Raw genomic sequence first — 17,398 nt, 5'->3', positions numbered from 1 at the left:
ATAGACCTCTCTCGCTGTATCTATACTTCAAATGTATCTGCAGACAATCAGTGCTAAGATATAAGTCTAAACATCTTCAATATCTGAACAGCCCTTCAACTTTATTCGGCACTAATCTTGAATAGGGATATCCAGATTCAAAATGGCCACATTGATGCTATCCTGTGGACAACTTCAGGATGCAATGAGATAAGAACCAGTTTCACAGAGTGCAAATTTTACTTCCTTTAGTTGAATCATCTTCCTCTAGCTATACATATCCAAGCTGTATCCAAAGGCTACCAATCTTAAGATATATGCCCTTTTTTTCGATATCTCAACTGCCCATCAAATTAATCCTTCACTAGTCTTGAATACATGTACAGTGGACCCCCGCTTTATGATTGGTTCACTATACAATCAAATCACCTTACAATGAACTTTCCATAATAAAATACCGTTCACTATACGATATCTGGTAAGTGCCAGTCATTGTGATCACGTTTGTGAATTGAATTTTAATTCTATTAAATGGCTATTCTAATAAGCAAAAATAGGAGGAATATTATTCACAGGCTATAAAAGTAAAGATCACAGATTTGCACTTTATTACATTATCGGTTAACAAAATTAAATGATACATAAAACCCCGGGGGCTCACATCTGGTGAGTATGGGCTTGGCAAACCTAGGGTCCTGAGCTGGATATCATCATTCTTCTCTTTCTTGGTGATGCCTTTCTACTTCTCTCTCTCTCTCTCTCTCTCTCTCTCTCACACACACACACACACACACACACACACACACACACACACACACACACACACACACACACACACACACACACACACGGGGGGGGGTAACGCGGGAATTTTTTTTTTTTTTTTTTTTTTGTCTGGTGCAGCATAAGCCTCAGGCTTCCTTGTACCATATGGCTAATAATAATAATAATAATAATAATAAATTGGAAGATATTTCCAATGGTTAGCAAAATAAAAATAAATTTATGCTTATGTACTGTACATAGCTTAATTAATATGTACCATAATATGTACATACTAACTAGTTGATATTTCTGTTCACTAACATTTTTTTGAGGGGTGTAAAATTTAAAACAGTAAAAAAAGATAAGCAATCAATAACAAAGGACATGGCATGCACAAATTGCATCTAACATGATACACACGCAATTGAGATATGGAGTAACAAGTTTACGAAGTTTAAAAAATAGGAATGAGAAGATTCTCAAAATTTATTTGTTTTTTATGATTGAAGATTTCAGTGAAGAGGAAACACATTTCGCCATAATAACATAAACAACCCACAGAATTCCAGCTATCATATTATTGCAAATGCAATAAGATCGAGTTTTCTACCCATTTATAATAGATTGCACAAACCGAAAAACTCAATAAACTGGAAACTGCATATTGTTTTTTGGTAATGACCTCCAGAAATGTGCTTTAGAAAATTATCACAAAGGCTTTCAAAATTGATTCTTATAACCAAACATATGATAACAATGATAGTGTAGCGCATTTTAGTGATTTGAATTGGTTTTTTGAAATTAAAGTGGCTGATTCCACTAACCAGTGATCATGTTAACCTGCGCCTACTTATTTCACTTTAAGATGGGATGGGCTTGCAATTTCTCTGACTGATCTCATGATCCTTCCTCTCAGCCAATAGCAGCATTTGTAAATGTGTTGGCCATGTGTTTTGTTTTTGCATCCTTTAGTTGAAGTCATTTTTCGTGTTGTATTTTTATCGTTATATTAGTTTTAATCAATTTTTTTATCATATGTACAATTTCCATTATAAAAATTACCTTTCAGAGAGATAAATAGCTTAGTTATATAGTGAAAATTTCAACTTCCAAGGTCTTGGAATGAATTACTAAAAACCAATGTGTTATTGGGTTCATATTACGATATTTTCATATGATGGTGTCTCTGGAACAGATTAATATCGTAAATTGGAGGTCCACTGTATATGATTTCTCTGTTAATGAGTGTAGGGCTCCTGGATACAAGCTATCATATTTTTTGGCTTATAAGACACACTTTTTCCTTATGCAATTAAAAAAAAAATTTTTCCTTAATGACCTTAAAAAATCACCCTGTGTCTTGGAAGCTGAAAGTGCCAATACAGCACATGCACAAAACCAAGTTAACGTATAGTAGTTAATGGATAGTTAGCTACTATATGTTAGTACATGTTTCAGTAATTACCAGGATGTTGTTGGAGTAACAAATGAATTCCAGTTATACATTTAAGTCCTAATCAATGACATGCGTATCAAGAAGGCAAAATTATACTATTGGATTTAAGCTAAAAATAGTACAGTATGCCAAAGAACACAGGAACAGCAGCAGAACGAAATTTCAAGCCACTGCCTACTTAAAAGATGATTCGTCAGGAAGCAGAAAGTTTTCTTAAGAAGGTGATTCATCAATGGAGGAAGCAGGAAGTTTTATTAAAAGAAGCTGATAAAACAAGGCACAACCTTTCTAAAATTCCACCTAAATGGCCAAATTTGGAAGAAAACTTGTGTAGTTGGAAAATGGAACTTAGAGACGTGGGTATTGCAGTGAGTTCTAAAATGATAATAGTAGAAGCACAAAAACGAGCAGCTGATATTGGGATACATGACTTTAAAGGAACTGAATCTTGGTGTTATCGCTTCATGAAAAGAAACCAGTTAGTTTACGTGCAAGAAGTAAAATATGGCCCAGAGAGTGCCTGCTGAGTACAAACAGAAAATATTAGATTTCCATAAATTTGTCCTTAATGGTAGAAAATGAATCAACTACAAACTTAGCCAAATCAGAAATGTGGATGAAATTCTGTTGACTTGGATGTGCCATCCAATAAAACTGTAAATCTGAGAGGGCAAAAATCCATAACTATTAAAACCAATGGACATGAAAATACACGCTACACCACAGTTTTAACTTGTTGTGCTGATGGGACCAAACTTCCGCAATCGTTGATTTTTAAAAGAAAAACTTTACCGAAAGATAAACCGTGAAATGGAATTCATGTATTTGTACAACCGAAGGGATGGATGGATGAAGAATGTATCAAGGATTGGGTTGTAAAAGTTTGGTCCAAGCATCCTCATGGACAACTGTGTAAAAATGCCTACTAGTATGCATTTTAGAGCACATAGGACTGAAAATATCAAACAACTGACCAAAATGATGAACACAGAAACGGCAGTAATTCCAAGTGGCTTAACTTCCCAGTTATAGCCATTAGATGTCAGCATCGATAAGCCATTTAAGAATAACATGCAGGAGCAATGGAATAAATGGATGATAGAAGGGGAACCTTGATACAGTGCCTATGGGAAGGATGAAATGTTCATCAATAGCACAAGTGTGTGAATGGGTGCTGAAGTCATGGCATGATGTTAAGACTGAAATTGTGGTCAAGTCCTTTAAAACATGTGGTATAAGTATTGCAATGGATGGCACTGAAGATCATTTACTGTATGAGAGTGACAGTGATACCAGTGAAGAGGATGATAATGATGATGTTGAGGATAATGATGATCAAGTCAGTAATGAATCTAAAGTTGAATAATACTAAAATAATTAGAGTAATAATCCTATACCTTTCTTTATTAACTTTTGGGTTTTATTTTTATTAAATTTTAAATTTCCACTCTATTAACAATAAATTTATTTCAAAATTTTTTTTCTTAAATTTACGGTTACAAAATTAGGGTGCATCTTCCATGCCACAGCATTTTATAAGCCAACAAATATGATATATCTATTTGGTTTTCTTCCATGACTATTTGCAATTGGCCAATTGCTGTGTATGCACAATGGGCATTTAACTTGTAAGAACCTCAAAACCTTGTCATTATTGTGATTATGGAGAGTATCCATGATCTATTTTATGTTTAAGTTAGTTCACTGCCTCGATGTAGATAGGACACTTAGGGGACCCTAAATGAGTGATTATAAGACAGCCCAGCAGTTTTACAATTGACACATTTGGGCCTCTTGTGTCTTTCTGCATTCTTTGTATTCATGGCCTCCAATAGAGCAATGACCAAGTGGATAATTGGAATTAACACCAATTTTAAACACACACACCAACCATTTATGACTGATTGAATAATGAAATAAAATAAAATAAAATGATAGAAAAGACTGTAAAATAATATTTGCAAAAAACTTTTAATTATTTACAAAAAACTAAACTATAACAAAAGTAAAAAAAGTTAAAATGCATTAAAATATAAATATAAAAGCGATAAAAAGACGATAAAAAACACTACTAGAGCTTTCGGAGGTGTCTTCCTCCTTCCTCAGTAATAGTGAGACTTAAACGACACATCCTTAAATACCAGGTTCACGGCACACGTGGATGACCAGGCGCATACTCAGCATTCCTTTCACTTGTACCAGAACCGGAAGTGGTCTGGACCCGTGGAAAATTAAAACGTTTATCTCTTGTCAAAACCACCGCCTCAAAAAGGGGGTGAAGTCTAACTCCCCTGTCTCTGTTTATACTATTGTTACCAGAGGATCCAATCCACAGACTTTCCAGCCACTTGCAGTCCCAGAATCTATGCGCCTGGTCAAGGATGACAGCGTTGTCGGGGGAGATCTGGTGTTGTTTTTCCCAATAGTGCTCGGCAATGGCGGATTTATTGAGCTCTGCGGTCTGTATCGCTCGTGAATGTTCCCCCAGACGGTCCTTGAGATGCCGTCCTGTCTCCCCCACGTAACATTCCCCACAATCCGGGCATGTAATCTCATATACGACCCCACTACTAGAATCCCTAGAAATGGGGTCTTTGACCTGTGACACTACTGTGTGCAACCTCCGGCCCGGAAGCTACACACAGCGTCTGAAAGTCGCGAAGCATCCTCGCAATGCGATCTGACAGGCCCGGATAGTAGGGAACATACACTGTGGTAAGCGGTACAGGCGGAACTACCCGAGGCGTCTCCGTAGCCAGGTGGGAAGGAGCAGCAGTGCAAAGCACACGCTTCTTGATTAGACCGGGGTTCGATCCCGTCACCACAAAATACGGAGGATGCGGAAAGGTCATGGAATGACCACCGCATATCCCGGAGCAACATGGCCTTAGTTGCTAATGCTCCTAAAAACCAAATAACAACAACAACAACGGAACTACCCGATTGGGCTCTTTCTCTCTGTTGTATTCATCAATGACCCTCTGGGGGTAACCACACCTCATAAGATCTGCCGTGATTTGCCTAATTTCGAGGATGCTTCGCGACTTTCAGACACGCTGTGTGCAGCTTCTGGGCCGGAGGTTGCACACAGTAGTGTCACAGGTCAAAGACCCCATTACTAGGGATTCTAGTAGTGGGGTCGTATATGAGATCATATGCCCGGATTATGGGAAATGTTACGTGGGGGAGACAGGACGGCGTCTCAAGGACCATCTGGGGGAACATTCACTAGCGATACGGACCGCAGAGCTCAATAAATCCGCCATTGCCGAGCACTATTGGGAAAAACAACACCAGATCTCCCCCGACAACGCTGTCATCCTTGACCAGGCGCATAGATTCTGGGACCGCAAGTGGCTGGAAAGTCTGTGGATTGGATCCTCTGGTAACAATAGTATAAACAGAGACAGGGGAGTTAGGCTTCACCCCCTTTTTGAGGCGGTGGTTTTGACAAGAGATAAACGTTTTAATTTTCCACGGGTCCAGACCACTTCCGGTTCTGGTACAAGTGAAAGGAATGCTGAGTATGCGCCTGGTCATCCACGTGTGCCGTTGAACCTGGTATTTAAGGATGTGTCGTATAAGTCTCACTATTACTGAGGAAGGAGGAAGACACCTCCGAAAGCTCTAGTAGTGTTTTTTATCATCTTTTTATCGCTTTTATATTTATATTTTAATGCATTTTAACTTTTTTACTTTTGTTATAGTTTAGTTTTTTGTAAATAATTAAAAGTTTTTTGCAAATATTCTTTTACAGTCTTTTCTATCATTTTATTTTATTTCATTATTCAATCAGTCATAAATGGTTGGTGTGTGTGTTTAAAATTGGTGGTATGAATAATCCCAACCTCAGAGGCCTTATTGCAGAAATTGGAATTAAACCTGTACAGTTCAATAAGGTTGTGAATGAGAAGTAAAACAAGGTGCAGCTTGCCTTGATGAAACAAGAATTTGCCAAGGAACGTTTTATCAAAGTTTTAGGCTTTTTTGATGTTCCAGTCTTGTATTTGATAATGTGGGGGAATGTCACCCAGGTAAAAGTTCACCTATGAGGACCAGACTACTTTTAGTAGGGGAGTTTTCCAGGGAACTGAATACAATGGTAAAATCAGCTTTTTTCTTTGGAAGCATAGTTCTGGAGATAGCAACACCATGGGAAAACAATAGTGCAAACTGGGGTGCACATTTTTCTGTAGATGTCAACACTAAGCACGGCAGCAGCAGAGTTGGAACAGACTCTTTGTTCAAAGTCACACAGAGGGGTAACCCTCCCCAGTCAAAGAACCTGAAATGGACATGGCAACAAGCAAAATAAGTTTTGCTGCACTCTCCAATGTCTTGTCTGTAGTGGTATGGTGACCTAACCATAGACAAAGACACCAGATAAATAACGCATGAGTTCAGGCTGTAGATCCCTGAAAGTTTCTCACCACTGGAATCCATAAGAAGTAATGAACTTGTTGATACTAAATTTCACAGATAAAAAGCATGAAACCATACTAAATAATGAATATTTACGGAGCTGAAAAGCACTTGGCTGGCCAACTAAACAGCCAAAATGGCAATCTCCTTCGTGATACATAGTGTATAGTGTTTATTGTCAAGTGGCACCATGGGTTTCCCCCAATTCTGCTCTTTCATGGTACAGTGAAAGGAGCTGATTAAATAACTAATTATTAATAAATATAACTTAAGGAAATATATTTGATAATTTAAATCATGTAAAACTGTGGTAGAATTGAGAACAGTGAATATGAGTCTGTTAAAACAAGTATCATTCTACAGCCAGAGACAGGATCCAGTTATGTGGCAGCCATGGCCTCTCACTCAAAAGGTAATGATGTAAGTAGCACAGTGCACATGAGCACCATCCTCCCCACGCTGGGTGTAAAAGGCTAGAGTTCAAATTCCATGAATGAAATGAGAAATTTTTATGGGTTTTTTTTTATAACGTAGCTGTGTTTGATGGCCTCAGATGATGGTTTCGTGATTTTTCTCCTGTAAACTCAGGTTTTTCGTCTAGCAAACAAGAAAATCAGCCACAGAATACACGCAGTTTACAGGTATAATACAGGGTACTATAAATTATTCACTCGATTATGAAGCTCGATTATAATTTTATTGTAATAGGTATTGTAAAAGGGGTTGCTGCACTTAATAAAGCAACTCAAAGAATTTCTTATCACACAACTGTAATTCAGTAAATCTCCACATGGGCACCTTTGGTGGCATATAGAATGTCAAGACAGCTTTCATTCCAAGTGTTTTGAAGCATTACTTGAGAAATGGAAGTCATTACCTGTTCTACTACTCCTACTAACAGGTTGTGACACACATTAGGTAATTATTATTATTATTATTATTATTATTATTAGCCATATGGTGCAAGGAAGCCTGAGGCTTATGCTGCACCAGCCAAAAAAAAAAAAAAAAATTCCCAAGTTACCCCCCTGTGTGTGTGTGTGTGTGAGAGAGAGAGAGAGAGAGAGAGAGAGAGAGAGAGAGAGAAGTAGAAAGTAGAAAGGCATCACCAAGAAGAGAAGAATGATGATATCCAGCTCAGGACCCTGGGTTTGCCAAGCCCATACTCACCAGATGTGAGCCCCCGGGGTTAATGCAAGATTTATTTATATATATATATATATATATATATATATATCATGCACTATACTTTCTTTTATTCAGTGATATAAAAAAAAAATTTTGGAGCATTTGTAATTAAAGGTATTAAGGTACAGTAACTGCCATTTTGGTAGAGTGACTACATTTGTTTGGCATGACATATTGTCATGAAATGGAGTTGCAAACAAAAATTATATAATTTTGTATACTGGAACTAGGAAATAAAATTCTGATAATAATACTTTTTACTTTTTTTAAAAAGTTTGGATCCTTAGATCTAATGTAGCTTTGGTATGATGTATATTATTTCTATAAATAGTGAAATACTTGTGTCTTCCCATTTTCTAAATATTTCATTTCCTCAACAGAACCATCTTCTGCGGAAATGACGAAGCAGTTGATCAGCAAAAGACAAAAAGTATATTTCCGACAGAGAAGTGTACAGATAGGAAGTTGATACATGATGGTGTGCAATATTGATATATAATAATATCTGCTGCTGGTCAGTAGTGAACATTATTAATTGTTCAATGAATTAAGATTTTAAAGAAATCTTGAGATACTAGTATATTTTCATTGTGATAGTTTGCAAATAAATACTGGTTCAGTATATATTGTATTGTCCATATTTCCTTAAAAAAGAAAATATAAAGAAAGATATATTGAATTCCATGTCGTCCATTATGAAAAAATTAGCATGATACAGTTCAAATATGAATGAGAATTTTTTTATTAATGGCTTGTTAAGATACATGAGTTGACCTCATTAGACAGAGGTGTGATCGCTGGCTATAGTAGGTGAGGAAGTCTGCATGGTAGTACAATAGTATAATCGCTGTCCCCACACCAGGTGGGAAAAGGCCCAATTCAAATTCTTTGAATGATGCAAGGAAGTTTTATGGGCTTTTTTCACTCGATGGCTGAATTAGTCAGTCACAGTCCACTCCCAGACAAACAGACAAATCAACCAGAGAACACATGAAATTTATGAACATAATGAACCTGGGTAGATAAGACAGATCTTGGATGGTCCTAATATAGTATGTGGGGAAACACTAGTTTAATCAGTACTCAGAGCTATTTCTGTTGTACAGCACATTGTTATAGTTTTGGCAGATAAAAACATTGAAACAAAACCGGGGGCATTTATTACTTAAGTAAGTCAATAAATATCACAATTATAGGTGTATAAGCAATTCAAACCTTCAATAAAGATCATGAAAATGTGTTGAACTAGAAAATGCATCCAAAGTTTTCTTACCGAACAGAAGCTTATATTGAAGAATACTACTACAAATACTGAAAGGTTGGGTCCGTTGGTGTGACAAAAGCACCGGGAAAGCAGAAATGAGAGTAGAAGTTATGACTCTGGCAGGTGCAGTCAATGACTATACAGAGAAGTAGAGTGGACCAGTAAACCAGAGTGTCTTATAATGGGAAATTTTAACTTTCCAGATATTGACTGGAACTTGTGGGTTGGTCACTTGCACACTAGCAAGACATTTTTAGATTTATTGGATAACCATTTTCTACGACGGCACTTAGGGTGGCAGCCAGATGGAGTAATACTCTTGATCTGATTGTCAGCAGTGATTATACATGCATTAAAAATCTGCAGATAAAGGAACCACTGGGTGCAGGAATCAAAGTGTACTGATGTGGGATTTACTTAAATATGTAACTACCATCAAGGATGAGTTTTTGCTTTCATAAAGGTGACTAGACTGGTCTCAGACAGTTTTTAAATTCTACACAGTTTGACCAACTGATATTACCTTCAGCCAATTCTGAATGGAAAGCATTCACGGAATTAATCATGAAAGCTACTTGCTTTTTGTACCAACTAAGAAATACTGTTCAGGATTAGGCCTAAATGGATGTCAGATGAACTAATGAGACTTGTGGCAGAGAAAAAAAATGCATGGGATGCACATAAATTATCAGATGACACAGAGAACTATGGTAGATATAAACTAGTCTGTAATCAGGTCACAAAGGAGGTTAGGCAAGCAAAGGCAGAATATGAGAAATCTTTGGCAAAGGATGCAAAGAAAAAGAGCAAAAACTTCTTTACTTACATAAACACTAGAAGGAAGAGGACGATTCAAATCGGTCCACTTGATATTGATGGTATGACTGTTGATGATCCTGCTCAGGTTGCTGTCAAACAATGAGTGTTTTGCATCTACATTCACACACAAGGAATTATGTAGGGAAGTTGAGGCCAGAAGTTTATCAAACTCCAACAGGAAACTAAATGATTTTATAAGTGAGAGGAAAGTGAAAGAGAAATCATTGAAGTTAAACATAAAGGTAACTGAATGGATTGGGTCTATCCAGTTATATTAAGGAAGGAAGCAAAGAAAGTAAGCAAACACTTAACCTTACGTATGGGAGCATCCTTGGATTCATGGAAGATCCCCTTGGACTGGGGATGTGAAAATGTATCATCAATTAACAAAGGGGCATCAAAGAATGACACAAGTAATTACAGACCTGTTAGTTTTTCTGTTGCAAGTGGTGCCTCCGTAGCCAGGTGGGCAGGAGCGGCAGTGCATAGCACACGCTTCTTGATTAGATCAGGGTTCGAGCCCGTGAGCCACCAAATACGGAGGGTGCGGAAAGGTTAGGGAATGACCCCTGCATATCCCCGGAGCAATATGGCCTTAGTTGCTAATGCTCCTAAAAACCAAATAACAACATCTGTTGCAGGTAAAATAATGGAGTCACTGGTTAGAGAAGTAATGTAGGATCATCTAGACAAGGCTGCAGTTATACTTCAAACACAACACGGGTTTGTTGGGAGGAAATTTTGTCTGAGCAATTAGATTGGATACTATGATGTGTTATAAAAGAACTGCATGCAAAAATAATTTTGGTATCATATGCATGGACTTCAGGAAAGCTTTTGATACTGTTGCATATAGAAGACTGCTTTACAAATTGGAGTAGAGTGCCATTAAGGGAGGGCAAGTTGCTATGGATAAAGGGATAGTTGAGTGGGAAAAGGCAGTGGTATAATCAATGGAAACTGCTCTTCCTGGACTAATGTTATTAATGGAGTTCCCCAGATTTTGGTGTTAGGCCCATTATTGTTTTCTATATTTATCAGTTTAATTGATAAAGGCATATCAGACTTAATGTCGAAGTTTGCAGATGATACAAAAGTTGACAGTATGCTTTTGGGTTTCATTTTTATTGAATTTTAAATTTCCATTGTATTAACAATAAATTTTTGACATTAAAAATGTTTTTACCGGCGTTATTTGGAAAAAACGTTACGCTACCTAGAAATCGTCATGAAACCCGATGCACATGCGTTGTACTTGTTGCATGCAGTGATGCAACAAGTACAACGCATGCACCCAAAGAAACTCAATTGTATGCAACAAGTTTCAGTGACAAGTACAATTGAGCAGTGATGCACTACTTTATATAACATTATATTAGCATAATGATTAATATGCGAGGGCATCGCATTGCATGCCTACAGCCAACTCCTCAGTCAGAGCCGGCCTTAACCTGATTGGACCAAATCAGGCTCGTGCGTGTTAGAAAAATTTAAATTAAAATTAAACGAAAATAGGAAAAAGAATTGAAGGGGAAAAGAGATAAATGAAAATAAACAGCAGAAGGAAAAAGATTTTTTTTTAAATTTAGTTAAAGAATTTATTTTAAAACATTTAAATTGCATGACACTCCTGACAAATTAGCATTAGTAGAGGCATTTGATGCAAGAAAGCAAGCTTATGCAGCATCAGCCAAAAAAAAATAAAATAAATAAAAAATAACCACTTCCACTTCACCCCTCTGTTTGTTCAAAATACCTGTCCAGCTGAGCCTTAAACTTATTTAGGCTATCAACTTACACGACAAGGGATGGAAGTCTGTTCCATCAACCAACCACCTGCTGGCTAAAGGCAAATTTCCGCACGTCTATCCTACATCTGTCTTTCCTCAATTTGAATTTATGCCCTCTCAGGTGATTCTTCTGAGCAAGAGGAAGAATCCCATCAGCATTGAGCATGCTCAAACCATTCAAAGCCTTAAACACCTCTATCAGATCACCTCGCTGGTGCCTAGTCTCCAGACACTGTAATTTGCAAAACTTAAGCCTTTCTTCGTAAGAGCACCCCTTTGTTCCATTCACTAATCTTGTTGCCCTTCTCTGTACTCGTTCCAGCAGCTCTACATCCTTCTTGAAATGAGGCCTCCAGGCCTGTATACAGTACTCTAGGTGTGGCCTTACCATTGCCTTATACGAGGGAATAATCACATCCTTATCGCTGCTAGAAAAATTCCTATATATCATTGACAATACACCATGAGCTACTCTTGCAGCCTGTCTGCACTGCTTAGAGAACTTCATATCTGCCTGCACAACCACCCCCAGGTCCCTTTCATCCTCTACCACTGTCAGTGTAGTATCACAGAGTTGATACGTTGCTCTGGGGTTGCTGTCTCCCATGTGTAGTACTTTACATTTGTCAATGTTAAACTTCATTTGCCACCTCTCAGCCCACCTGCTCAACCTTTCCAGATCCTGTTGCAGCAGCATAGCGTCAGTAGTGTCCTTAACAACCCTGCCAACTTTTGTATCGTCTGCAAACTTGGACATTAAGCTTGATATACCATCATCAATATCATTTATAAATACAGAAAACAATAATGGACCCAGCACTGAACCCTGAGGGACTCCACTAATAACATTAGTCCACGATGAGCAGTGTCCATTGATTACCACTCTCTGTCTTCTCCCCCTCAACCACCCCCTTTATCCATTGGAGAAATTTGCCTCCAATGCCATACTGCTCCAATTCATGGAAGACTGCTCCAGCAGTCTTCCATGAATGTGAATACTGTCATCTCTGAAGCACCCTGATAACCAAGACTATACCTTCCCTGTAACCAGGAACACTTTTTACTGGACACAGAAGAAGAATACAAAGCGTTCAGTAAGTTCACGCAGGGTTTCACAAGGTGGAGGAGGACATTGCTTGCGCTGCATAACAATGCAGGAGATTAACAAAGCAGACAGTAGACCGGCACCAAATGAACAAGATAAGAACAGAAAGGAACCTAAGTAAAGGAATGGTGCCCCTATCAACAAATCCCTACTGACTGAATACCTTGAAATGACTTACCTAAACTTGATGCTACTAAATAGAGGGAGCAATGAACAAAGATGAGGATGCCTATGGCGACCTGACACTGATGACAGATACGTCCAAAATCAGTCTCAGGTCTAACGGACCAGAACTGACTACCCACAATGCGGCGAGTAATAGTACAAGATTCCCCACCAAAATCGAAACTAGCATATGGAAGAACTGGAAATACAACTGAAGGTTGGTTGGTTGTTAGGAGTTTTATGGCGCATCAGCATCTTAGGCTATTATGCACCAATACAACTGAAGGACAAATACAACCAAATACCAACATATGGAATGACCTTCTAGTCCCCCAACTGGAGTGTTGGGAACCACATCCGGAACTGGTGATCTAAACTGGGTGCCCTAACCTGGTTTCTTTAAATCCCCAATTCAGGACAGAGGAGGAGGATATGTGTTCTGGTTTCCTCCTCTTCCTGCTTCCCCCCCCTTCCCATGGTGAGGATTTTTTCCCTCTGATCTTCATGGGATGGCTTCCCAATCGTCCCCTTATCTCTATCCATTCCCCCCAGCCTTCAGTCTCTTCCCCTACTCAAATTTAACTTATTTATGCCCATAAAGTAAATTAATTGAACTAGCGCAAAATTTATCCCCTCTCACTTAAACCTATACCCCAATTCAGCTGCAAATCACCGCAGTGCTCCCCTTTTTTATATAGGTCATTCCTGACCTTCCTCCTTGTGGCAAATTGAGGGCAATGATGGGTCCTAGTAGGGTCCAATGGCTAAATGGTCAGAAGAACAAAAGAAGATAACAGTACACGATATTCCACATCCCACACACTTAAATCTCTGGTCTCTACAGAGTTGTGTGATACACAAACAGAGTATACAACGTGAAGATGGCGAACCCCTGCTGGCATCAGACAGCTAACACACTTTACACTTTACTTACCCCCCTTACATAAGGGCCAGATAAGGTGTGGTATACATATATGAAAATTAATTACTTTCGCTTGGCACTCGCTGTACGGCCATGCAACCTCGCTCGCCTTGCCGAACGCGGTACACATCGCTATAAACTTGTTTAGTAATATTTAAGTGTTTTCATTTAAATAATTGCGCTTCTTGTTTACATAATTAAACTTTATTTTATCCTTCATTTTATTTATTGTGTTGGAGCTGGAACGCGACACACACGTAAGTAGCATAACTATGCCAATGCAGCTGCTTTGGGGCCAAGCTTGAATGGGGCACTTGAAATTTGGAAGATGTATTCCATTATCAATGGTATACATCCCATTTTCCCAACTTATGTAGATCCAGGTGGAGTATGCTACTCCACCTGGATCTAGATAAGTTGGGAAAATGGGCTGAGAAGTGGCAACTGAAGTTTAACATTGACAAATGCAAAGTACTGCATATGGGTAGCAATAACCGAAGAGAGATGTACCAACTGTGTGGTACTACACTCAGGGAAGTGGAAAGTGAAAAAGACCTGGGAGTAATTGTGCAGTCGAATATGAAGTTCGCAGAGCAGTGCAGACAGGTGTCAAGGCAGGTCATGGAGTCTTGTCAATGATACATAGGAATTTTGCTAGCAGGGACAGGCAGGTGATCATCCCGTTATACAAGGTAATGGTCAGGCCAGCACACCTAGAGTACTGTGTACATGTCTGGATGCTTCATTTTAGGAAGGATGTAGAGTTGATAGAACGAGTACAAAGAAGGACAACAAGATTGGTGAGGGGAACAAAGGGGTGCTCTTACCAAAAAAGGCTTAAGTTCTGCAAATTGCAGCACCTGGACAGTAGGCACCTGCAGAAATTTGTGCGGAAATTTGCCTTTAGCAGCGGGTAGTCGATTGGTGGAACAGACTTCTACAACATCTTTTGTTGTGAAAGTTGATAGCCTAAATAAATTTAAGGCTGAGCTGGACAGGCATTTGGAACGAATGGAGGGGTGAAATGGGAGGGTTTTTTTTGGCAGATGCTGCATAAGTTTGCTTTCTTGCATTGTATGCCTCTACTATTGCTAATGCTAATGCTAATTTCTGATGACAGTTAACGGATTTCATTAATAAATGAACAATTTTTTAAAAATTAAATGCAACGCAATCTGATTAACCTGGCGACTGGCTGCCCGAGTATTGTTTACACTAATGCTCTGCTTATAGAAATACATTATTAGTATATAACAGATAGCCATGAAATATTCAGCAAAATCAGTGTTGAATATAAATATACATCACAGTCTGATTTTATTTTAATATTAGTGAATTTGTATTTTTTGTGAGTGCACTATGTTGTTTGAGGGCAATATGTTTTATTTTACAATACAAATTTGTCACATAACAGACTAGCTATGGCCAGTGTTATCGTTTTAGCGCCTTCAGCTAGATTTTACTTTTCTTTTGTTTATCTGAAACAAAAAGCTACAAGGACTGGGAATCAGTTATTACTATGCTAACAACAGACACATATGAATCATGGATCCTTTGATCCTTGCATATGGCATTCTGAAACTGGCCAGTTCATTGGGAGTGACCCTTCCTGTAATTAGCGTTTATTCCGTGGTGTTGAAAGAGTGGAATAAGCAATGGCCAGGCAAAGTAAAGCATTTACTTTGGTCACCCCAAAGCATGCAGTTTCGTTAAATTTATTTATGGTTTTGAGGTTCATTTGCCATTTTCACAACAACATTCTACCCTTGTCTGTTGCTTTGTTTTTACCCTTGTCTATTGCTTTGTTTCTATACAGCTTACAGCCCCGGCACTTTGTGGCTGGCCATGAATAATATACATTTTATAATGCTTTTATATGTACCAGTTTTGTTTTCGTTTATGGTGGGAAAATTTGTTGCAAAGTTACTGAAAGAGTAACTTGGGAAACAAGAGTGGGAAACGAAACAAAAAAATTAGCCAATAACAAAGATTTTCATTTGCCTTATTGGCAGAGAAAAAACGTTCTGCAGCTCTTATGAAGCATAATGTACCATTCTATGATCCTACATTTTCAAGTACAGTGATCCTACAATTTTAAGTTTCTCAGAACACGAAAAAATTTACTCATTACTACCACTTTTTTTTTTTTTTTTTCGTGTGACAGAAAAGCTGAAGTTGTAGGAAATTCATTATTCCAGTTTTCATTTTCATAATTTGCGAATGGTCCATGACGTTGGTTGATCATCCAACATTGTATAGTTTGTAATAATAATATATGTTACTCATTGCTCTAGATTTATTTTATTTTATTATTATTATTATTTTTTTACTATTCTTTGCATATTGTTACAATTTGACAAGACTTTTTATAATTTTATTATTCTAATGTCAGTAATTTTTTTTATCGAAAATTTGTTACCGCATCATTTACATTTCAGAGAAAGATATTATGATTTGAATTTGCAATAATCACTCGGAACTTTTCAACTTCCTTTACTTGAAACTTTCGTGATCGATGACTCAAAGAAGCTAAATATAAGAACTGACTCTGCAAATTAGATGGTAATTATTTAAAATATTTTTGTAAATAATGTAAATGCACCCAGACAGCCAAATTAAATGGTATTGAAATTACATAATAATCTTTTTGGTTTCTTGGGTTGGTTGGTTGGTTATTTGATTTTTAGGAGCATTAGCAACTAAGGCCATATTGCTCCGGGATATGCGGTGGTCATTCCCTGACCTTTCCGCATCCTCCGTATTTGGTGGTGACGGGCTCGAACCCCGGTCTAATCAAGAAGCGTGTGCTACGCACTGCTGCTCCTTCCCACCTGGCTACGGAGGCGCCAGGTTTCTTGGGTAAATTTCTAAGAATTCCAAAGGACGAGTTAAGAAAACACGCAGCAGATTTAGAAATCGCACTTTCAGGATCAATGAATTGGACAAGTCTGTGAAGGTGGCAGATATTAATGGCCATCTGCTATCGGAGGAAATGGAAGGACTGAAAATGATTCTGCTTTGATAATCGTTTAAATTTTTAAAAATTTCTTCAACTAATGTAAGAGCTACTGTATTTCGGAATTTATTCATATCGCTAAGAATATTTTTAACGATTCCAGTGACTGTAGCGTCAAGGTAAAGAAGGTTTTCCCCATTAAAGTTAATTAAAACATATCTGAGGTCGACGACGCTTCAGAGAGACTCAACAGCCTTGCAATTTTATCCAATGAAAGAGAAGACAAAAGGAATTTAAATTTTGAGAAAGTTTTGAAAGATTTTGCCGATGAAATGGCAAGAAAAATATCCTTCTGATTAGTTTTGTTTATATTATCAATATGTCTGGTAAATTGTTAATAAATTGTAGTAATATAAAAATAATAAAGAATTATTAATACTTTTAGTCTTTCATTATTTCGAAATATCGGGGGGTTAATATTGAATATTTCAAGGGATCCTGCCAGCATGCTCCAATCAGGCCCCACATTTGCTAATGCTGGATCTGTCCTCGATGACTTGGTGATCT

The 17,398-nt window shown here is 37.9% G+C and overlaps 1 protein-coding gene across 1 annotated transcript in view; it reads left to right on the top strand.

The window, feature by feature from the left end:
• LOC150086963 (pancreatic triacylglycerol lipase-like) overlaps positions 1-8,302 on the top strand; it is a 169,269-nt gene extending 160,967 nt beyond the window's left edge. The window contains exon 9 of the mRNA XM_090372338.1: positions 8,191-8,302. Coding sequence (XP_090228464.1) covers positions 8,191-8,302 — 112 coding nt within the window. The remainder of the gene's footprint in view (positions 1-8,190) is intronic.
• Positions 8,303-17,398: the final 9,096 nt, after the last annotated feature.

The sequence above is a fragment of the Mastigoproctus giganteus genome, chromosome 4 (assembly GCF_048544385.1).
Source record: "Mastigoproctus giganteus isolate SK-2022 chromosome 4, ASM4854438v1, whole genome shotgun sequence".
Lineage (NCBI taxonomy): Eukaryota > Metazoa > Arthropoda > Arachnida > Uropygi > Thelyphonidae > Mastigoproctus > Mastigoproctus giganteus.
This window is presented reverse-complemented; position numbering and strand designations above follow the sequence as displayed.